Here is an 8,460-nt window from a genome sequence, read left to right as displayed (position 1 = left end):
TTTTCAAAACTTATCACTGTATTGAAACAGTGACACAGGTACCTTGTGTTTGGCTGCTACAACTGGAGAAATGACTCCAAGAAGAGGTTTCTCGTCCATTTCAATTATACTTGACTGGTCTGAAATACATTAAACAAGGCAAACTATAATAATATGAAATGATAGACATGTAACAATAGAATTTGGCAGCAGGAAAGGTTATGAATGAGGGATGCTTCTTGCATATCAATTAACTATCGTCATAGTAACCTCATGACACTGCCAGTTTATTTCTACCTGGTCTCTTTCCCTTCTACAGTAGAATTCTGATTCCACAGTTTTTTGAAACCCCTGATAATTCAAACCCAAAACTGATTTCCCTTCGCCAGTCAAACTCTGTAATTTTACCCCAATAGTTTGAACCTCAGTAATTCAAACCAATTTTCATTTCCCCAGGAGGCTTGGGAAATCGGGATCTCACTGTAAATTTTTAGCATGCGAAATTTGATTCACTCAAAAAACCTCTCCACGTCAAGCCATTTTTTCAGGTGTGCATCTCACTTTAGAGGAATTAAGTGATGATTAGGTCTGTGAGTACATGTTACATAAACAAACTGAATGCGAAATCCGAAAACGGATTTCACCTCCGAGAAATCCGTCCTCAGGGTGGATTTCAATTAAGCAATCCAAATCCGGATTTTTTGGATTTCCCTTTTTGTAGTTTGATTGGGAAATTTGAAAAAGGATTTGCTAAACTGTTCTAGTGAACAGCGGACTATCTTGTGCTAATTATGCGTACGCATTGGCGCAGCACGAGAAAACTGTCTCAGAACACAAAACGTGGAAGATCAGGTGAGTTCTATCTTTTAAGCCCATGAAACAAGTGCCGTTTACTTCAAAATTTATCTATTAGTCATTTCACTCTATCTTACGATGCAACGATGGGTAGTAGAGCAGAATTACAGACATTGTAGGACGTGAAATACCTCAGTGAATAAGATTACTTGCGGTTGATATGGTCCACAGACCCTAGAGGGTTTCCTATACTACTGTAATCCAAATCCGCCTGAGTTTAACTATTTTGCTGCCATTCCTATAATAATAAAGGCTTGAAATTACCGTAACACTTCACTGCTTATTCTATGAAGAGTTTATAAACTTATATCCTGCTGAATTACTGATGTAACACATTCACACCGTGACATGTCACCATTTTAAAGTTTAGCCAAGTACGTAAGCTTACATCAATACATGCTTATGTTTTTAAGACTGAAAATGTGGAACAACCACGGCCAATACTAGCCTGATGATCAATCCTGGTTGATTGCAAGTCCCTTTGGACAGTATTCACCATCAGGGTCAGTGCAACCTTCGTGGCTAAGTCAAACACATCCACCAGTATCAACTAGAACAGTTAGCCCGTACCAGAATCGCATTCAACTAGTCCAGCCAGTTTCTGTAGTGAAGGGTCTGTGAGTGTAGGCAGCGATAATGGAGTATCCAATCATTTAGCAGTAAATTCTGTAAATGCAAATTGAAGGAAACAGTGGTCAAAGGAACAAGTCCTTGCATTACTGGATCTATATGAAAAGAGGCGAAATGACTTCAAAGATCCTAAAAAGAGAAATAAAGATGTGTGGGAGGCTATTGGGAAAGGGATGGAAGAATTAGGATTTCCCGATAAAAGAAATGCTGGGGATTGTGAAAGTAAGTTCAAAACCTTGAAAAGGTCATACATCAGCACAGTTGATCATAATAACACCTCTGGAAATGACCGCAAAACTTGTGCATACTTCGATGAAATGAGCACTCTATTTCAACAAGATGCACGTATTCAACCTGTTACACTTTGCAGCAGTCATGCTGGTGCTAAGATAGCTCCAGAGTCCAAATCTGACAAAGCTGTTACATGCAGTGAGTCAGAAAATGAAGATATACCAAGAAAACGAAAAAGAAAACCACAAGCAAAAGATGATCTTGTCTCTCTGTTCAAAGAATTCACACAAACAAGAGAAGAGAGGGAAAAGAGAGAATGCAAGAATTAAGAGAGATGCACACTGAGAAAATGAATGGGATGGGTAGATTTCTAGAGGTATTTAAGAAATCATTCAAAAAGGATTGGAGCTGATTTCAGAGTTTAGTAAAACGGCTTATTGAAGTACCAAGAAACCTCTTGCAGTCCAAAGTATTGATATGTTGTGGTGTTGAAATCTTACCATAATAATTATGGCAAGATAAATGGCGTCTTTCTTGTTGATAACACAAGGATGTAGATGTATGTTGGCTTGTAATTTCTGTCTTATCATTACATACATGTAACCTGTCGATGAAAAAAAATGGTACTGTTCGTTAGGTTAATTCAACAGTTTACATTGTTCCTTTGATAGAACTTGGCAAACAGACTGTTTGCCCAGTTGAAGGTTGTGTTTATACTGAGAAGGTTCATACAGCTTTTTGAATTCTGGAAAAAGGCTTGAAATCTGCCCAGCAATTTGTAGACATGGAAAAAGTCTGGAAAGTGGAGAGAAAGTCTGGTAAAAAGTCTCGTGGAGTATTTTTTCAAAGCTGCAACAAGTGCTTTAAAGGGTAAATTTTCTTTTCGTTTTGTCAAATCTTATTCCATCTCTCTCATTCTTTTGCAGCTAATCATGCAAGAAGCTTTGTTTGTGCATTTTTCAAGGTCTCTGCGAATCACCTATTTGATAACCTTACTTCCAAAAATCTGTACGAACCCTAGTAACTCCAGACATTAAACGAGCTATGTCACGAAACTGCGCATGCTCGGCAACTACGAGTCAACTTGAAAAGGTTGGCCCAACTTTTTCAAGTTTCGTGGGACGATGGTCATAGCGAATTCATCGCCTTGAATCTTGGCCATCCACGAATGTTTTTTGCTTTCGGCGGTTTTGTAATGTAAAATAGTCTTCCTGCTTTCGTTTTAGTGGGTTTTTGTTCCGTGGATCCGATGATTAAGTCTAATTTCGATTAGATCTGTGAGCTGCGATGTCCGCTCACGGCAGTTCCAGGGCTGGCAGCGGACGAAAGAGGTAGTCTTGAAAACGAAGCACCCTAGATCGAAAACGAAGACTCCTAAATCTCAAAAACAAAGCATCCAAAACTCAAAAACGAAGCACCCTAGATCGAAAACGAAGACCCCAAAATCTCGAAAACGAAGCACTCAAAACTCGAAAATGAAGACCCTTAAATCTCAAAAATGAAACACCCAAAACTCGAAACCACTGTAGGTTTAATAACTGCAACTTTACGTCTTGCATGACGCAATCCAAATCAGGTGGCGGCAGCGGATGCGTCCGCACCTCCAAAGGTCCACAAAATCCATCCCAAGGTTTTATAAGAGCCTGCCAACTGTTTAAAGTGCATATGACACCAATTTTTTTTCCCTTGTTTTTCGTAGTTTGATATGTGTATAAAACGACTTTGGTCTTCAAAAGGGCTTAAAATTTCTTTAAAGCCATATTTTTTGACTTAAAAATGGCTCTATTTTGCTTAAAATTAGTCCCGGAGATTGGGGGCTAGTTTAGCTTGATCGTGACGTCATGTGACGTAATATTGTGTACCTTTGCGGCCGTCTCATTACCTTGCTGCATCAGAATGTCGACCGATGTGAGCGATTCTTCGATGTCAGACTCATTGCAAAGCTGCCACGAGCCTAGTGAAGCCTCAGAAGAAGAACTTGAAGTTGTTACCGAGTTTTAGCCATACTCGGATGAACCTCTTGCAGATGACGACGCAGACTATGTCGGCGAAGACGAAGCCGATCAAGATGGCTTGACACCAGAAATCTTGGAAGCAAGATATGAACGCCGACTGACAGTTCCTGAATCGTAAGTTTTTGTTGTTTTAGGTGCAGGGAAATCACCTTTTTACTTTATGGCGTTTATGAATTTTGTCTTTTCACCTATGTTTTAGGTGTAAATGTAAATATTGTAGCGAAGAAAACCTCGCAGACGCACTCGAGTTTCGCTGTTGCCACGAGGTAACTAATGCAGTTGGAAAGCTTGTGTTTGATGGCTCCATTGAAAGAATCTCATGTGTTACCGAGCACGAAGATTATGTGGCTCTAACGAACAGAATGGTCCTTTTACAAGTCGCCCCTTTGCTCAAGGACAGAAACGGAAGGTCATACCGGGGAAGAACAGGAGTGAGCGAAGCCGAGTAAGTAATTTTTTACCCTATAGCTCGATGGTCCCCTAAAAGTGACGGTAGCCGAAAGTATTTACCCCACAGCTTGTGGTTAAATAGACACAGATCGATACTGTTGCAACCCCTTTTTTAATGGAAGTTATGTGATTTTTTAGAAAAATTCAATTTTCCTGAATTTTGCCATATTCAGTGAGTGTACCTTATCTAACATTGAGTGCTCTTGTTGGATTGTTTACTGACGTATGTTCAGCTATAGTGTTGAAGTTGCTTTATACATCTTTATGGTTTGACAAGGGTACATTTTTTATTTTTTTCAAAAAGGGTTTCGGGTACTCACTGTAAGTAGCTTGTAACCCTGATATTTGTCTCACTTCAACTTTTGTTAATTTTACCTGTTTGTTCAATAGATTTCTCAGAGCAGTGGCTTACAGGTGGCTGATAAGATGGCTATCTGGATACTTGGGTTGGGATAACAGCAGACCATTACCTGCTTGTGTATACCACTATATAAGAACAAAGTTTTCAAGTCACCAGACAAGAGGATATGTGCCTTCCCAAGCACGTGAACAATAACAACACTTTTCACAATAGTTTGAGTTCAAGTAATGTTACTTCATTTGATTAAAGGGGCTGTGTCACGGCAGTCCAGTTCATTTTGTTTAATTTTGCCAGTTACTCGCCCTCAATCGCTATGGAAGTTAAAGTAAGCAAAGAAGTTACTTGTAAATGACACAAACAGAGATTCGAGACAAACAAATGTGTCTCCTGAGCATTATTTTTGAAGTTACAAACAGCAGAGATCAACTTTGAAAAACTGTTAGGCTGAACAGTTTTCAAAAACCCTAATTTCAATTCGTTTGAATCTTCTTCAGTTTTGCCCATCCGTGGCATCTGTTGTATCTGTTGTGTTATTTTAACCTTCCTTTAATGTTTTAAGCCGTTATTTTTACGTTTCTCTTAATTTAGCGGGCATTTTGTTATTACCTAATTTGGCTAGATTTCGTGACACAGCTCCTTTAATTTCTGACGTTCAAATACCATTGTATCTGTTATTACACCCTGAAATAGTCAATAATTTATCAATAACTTTCTTTAGAAATGATGTGGTAGAGAAATCTTTGATTGTCACCCTCTTACATCAAAACTCAACAAAAAAATGTTTCATAGTGTATAATCGCCCCCTTATTTGGGCGAAAAAGATAATAATCGCCCAGGCTATTCTTCAAGGAAATACGGTATCATACTTATACATATGCGAGTAGCAATGAGACCATAACTCTACAAAACACAACATGAAAGTGGAAAATGTCCCTTGAATGTTAAGGAACCAGAAGTTAATGAAAAAGTAATATGGGAGAGAAAAACATCTATTCTGCCATGTGTTGTTGGCATTTTTCCCGAGTGTGTCCTCGCATTGGCTGCTTGCACTCGCGGCATCTCCTTGTTTTTGTTGTACTTAAATGGGAAGGCTGAGATTCTTGGACTGTTCTTTCCATGGCACTTTGTTCTTCCCCTACAATCAAAAAAGAGACTTTGCATATATGGTCTAATTAAAACCAAACCCCAGCATTCCTCCCCCTCTCTCTGCAAAGAAAAAGACAGTACTACCTTGCATCACACAGAGACCATGCATATACATTTAAAAGTATTTACCAGTTATTAGTTTCAACTGAATACACCCGCACAAAGTTGAGCAAGTTGAGACCGGTACAAGTAAGCATGTGTCATTTTCAAAGTTACTGTACTTGGAATTTCAATAGGTGGTAAACAAAAACCAAAGTATTAAAAAGAGTTTAAAGCAAGAGGTGTGAGGAGGTACATGCATGTATGACATAATAATAATACAATACAATAGCAATGGAAAGGATTATGAGGCAGATGTGCATAAACACTCTCCAATTCACCATTTTCACATGGCAATAAGGCACCTTTGCAATAACCATTGTCTTCACTTTCTCTTGGAAATACCCAGGACATGCAACATTGGTTATGCAGCATTTTTGGGGGTAGACAAGGTGAATTAAGGTCTATTTGAAAATGGTGAATGAACAAAACAAACAGTTTGCAAGAACTTTACTGGTTGGGAAGAGGGCAGTCTTGTCCTTTTGTCTCCTTTCTTCATATGCCTTTATTGCATCAGCCTTTGTAACCCGGTCTTCAAACACTGAAGTCAGGGATTTTGGAGCTTTTGAGGAATACCTTGTAAATGTCTCTTTCATCACAGCTCTTGGCAAAGTAAAAAGCAACTTTCTCATCTCACTGACATAATCTGAATTGCAAAATCAACAAGATTACTTTTGAGCTAAGATAATGTTTAAATGAAACTACACAGCACTTTCAATTATTTTTGAGCATTTCAATTCACTGGATTGACGCAAACAATTACAATACATGTGTGTGTATATGCATTATTAACAGGAAAGCAAGTAAATTGAAAGTAAGATCTTTTCATACAGGTTATTGCTTTAGATTACACTATCCAGCAAGAAGGTGGTGCAACTTTTTTCAAAACAAAATCCGGTTTGTGTAAATGGTATACATGTACATAAAATGTACTTACCATATGAAGGAGGTGTTTTCACATCACGGACTACTTCCTCCCCAAGTTTATATTTTGGGTAGGACACTTTAATATACTCAAGTCCATTTTTCCCAACTTGTGTTGCGCGTTGAACATTTTCATTAAAATGTAGGCTTGCTAAGATGTGCCTAAAATGTGAATATTGAAAAACAAAAAAAATCAAATCAACTTCTAATAATGTAACAAATACCTCTTCAGGATAAAGCAATCAATAACAGCAGATATCGACAGTCAATCCATATCCTTGTCAGGCTAGCAACTTGGCTTGCTTCTTACAACACATTTCACAATCTATTAGGTTAACCTGTTGTGATCTCGTTTCTTACAAGGAAAAGAGAGCATGCAATCTGAGCACAGCTTATTATTGCATACATGTAGCAGATATTGTATTTTACCTCAGGTGATCTGGTTTGCAGATCCCAGGGAAATATTAGAAACCCTGGTGGGTAGTATACAGCAATGACTGAGTGAAGGGAAGTTGCTTTGTAATTATTTTCCAAAACGACATATCAAATGTGTTGTTAACTAATATTATGACATAACTAACTCTTTACCTGCAGTAGGTTCCTAGCCAGGAAAAGCAAATCATTTTGGGGTGCCAATGGTTAAGGGTGGAATGAAATCCCTCCAAGCAGTTGGTCTGTGCATCAGAAGATCACTTCTTTATATCATTTACCAGTGTCTTGTTGGTCAACAAACCATGAAGCTTCTGATATGCTGCTGTTCCTATTGTCCAACAAACAAAACAAAAAAGTTAACTAGATAAAACACCACTAGCAACCAAGTAAGGAATGCTAGATTTATTTTGCTTTGTTTTGTATGAAACAAACCTGGGCCTGGTTCCTCGAAAGATGGTTGAGTTTAACCCAGGATTAGGCCAAATTTCAAGCAAGGGTTTCTAGTCTAAGAACATGCAACTCGCGGTTACAACATACTGTTGAGCTTTTACTACAAGATACACTAATGATAACACAAAATGTTACCATGAGCAATGCACAGGAATGTAAAATACAAAAACCAAACAACATTTTAATCCTGGATTAACCATGATCGACCTTTCAGGAACCGGGCCCTGTATTACAGTACACAACTATAGAGATGTTAACTTATATCATCCTTTACAATAACATATTCAATCAAGGTCACTTTTTGTTTCATTAGTCCCCAAGTATTTATTTTATTTTACAAATGGAACAAAATACTCACCAACTTTAATCCACTTCCTCGGTTCTAAATCCCCGTGATTACATTCTTTGTACAGAGGATCTGGATGATCTTTATGCTTGTTGTTGCCTTGTGCATTAAAAGGTGTCCCAGGACTCAAGGCGTGACCAAATCAACCGAATGAATTAAAGAAGGGTCGGGACATCAGTTTGGTTACTTATACAAGATCTTTAAATTTGTGGTAAGGAACTACATGCATCTGATTGCTAATTTCATTCTTCATTCATACAACGTCTACAAAGAGTATCGTGGTTGATTAGAAGTGCTAATGTATATTCCACTGTACAAATATAATTTTTTAGCTACTATGATGGCATAAAGTTTATAATAATTACATTATTTCATTAGCATGCTCTTCTGGATCTTCCTCTCCATTGCTCTCACTTTCAGTGCTTTCCTCCATTGCTGCATATGTAAAGTCCACATCATTTTCATCATCTTCTGGCATTTCAAAATCGCTCTCAGGTTCAGCCGCATTACAGTTTTGATCTCCCTGTGCTCGGCTGTCAGGT

At 38.2% G+C, this 8,460-nt stretch overlaps 1 protein-coding gene and 1 pseudogene across 1 annotated transcript; one reads left to right on the top strand and one right to left on the bottom strand.

The window, feature by feature from the left end:
* Positions 1–3,591: 3,591 nt before the first annotated feature.
* Positions 3,592–4,762, top strand: LOC140929502 (uncharacterized; annotated as a pseudogene).
* A 1,182-nt stretch (positions 4,763–5,944) lies between these two features.
* LOC140929501 (uncharacterized) lies at positions 5,945–8,013 on the bottom strand. The gene is made up of 4 exons (XM_073379272.1): positions 7,931–8,013; positions 7,279–7,450; positions 6,704–6,852; positions 5,945–6,412 (listed from the first exon to the last, which is right to left on the bottom strand). Exons 2-4 carry the CDS (start codon positions 7,311–7,313, stop codon positions 6,171–6,173), a joined length of 426 nt encoding a protein of 141 aa, XP_073235373.1. The 5' UTR covers positions 7,314–7,450; positions 7,931–8,013; the 3' UTR covers positions 5,945–6,170.
* Positions 8,014–8,460: the final 447 nt, after the last annotated feature.

This window comes from Porites lutea, chromosome 3 (assembly GCF_958299795.1).
Source record: "Porites lutea chromosome 3, jaPorLute2.1, whole genome shotgun sequence".
NCBI lineage: Eukaryota > Metazoa > Cnidaria > Anthozoa > Scleractinia > Poritidae > Porites > Porites lutea.
Note: the sequence above shows the minus strand (reverse complement) of the source record. Positions and strands in the feature narration are given on the sequence as shown.

Coding starts and splice junctions, on each gene's coding strand:
- LOC140929501 (XM_073379272.1), bottom strand. CDS start 7,313: ATGATTTGCTTTTCCTGGCTAGGAACCTACTGCAG. Junction 6,853..7,278: donor TGGCTAGGAACCTACTGCAG/GTAAAGAGTTAG, acceptor TTCACATTTTAG/GCACATCTTAGCAAGCCTAC. Junction 6,413..6,703: donor GAAAACACCTCCTTCATATG/GTAAGTACATTT, acceptor TTTGCAATTCAG/ATTATGTCAGTGAGATGAGA.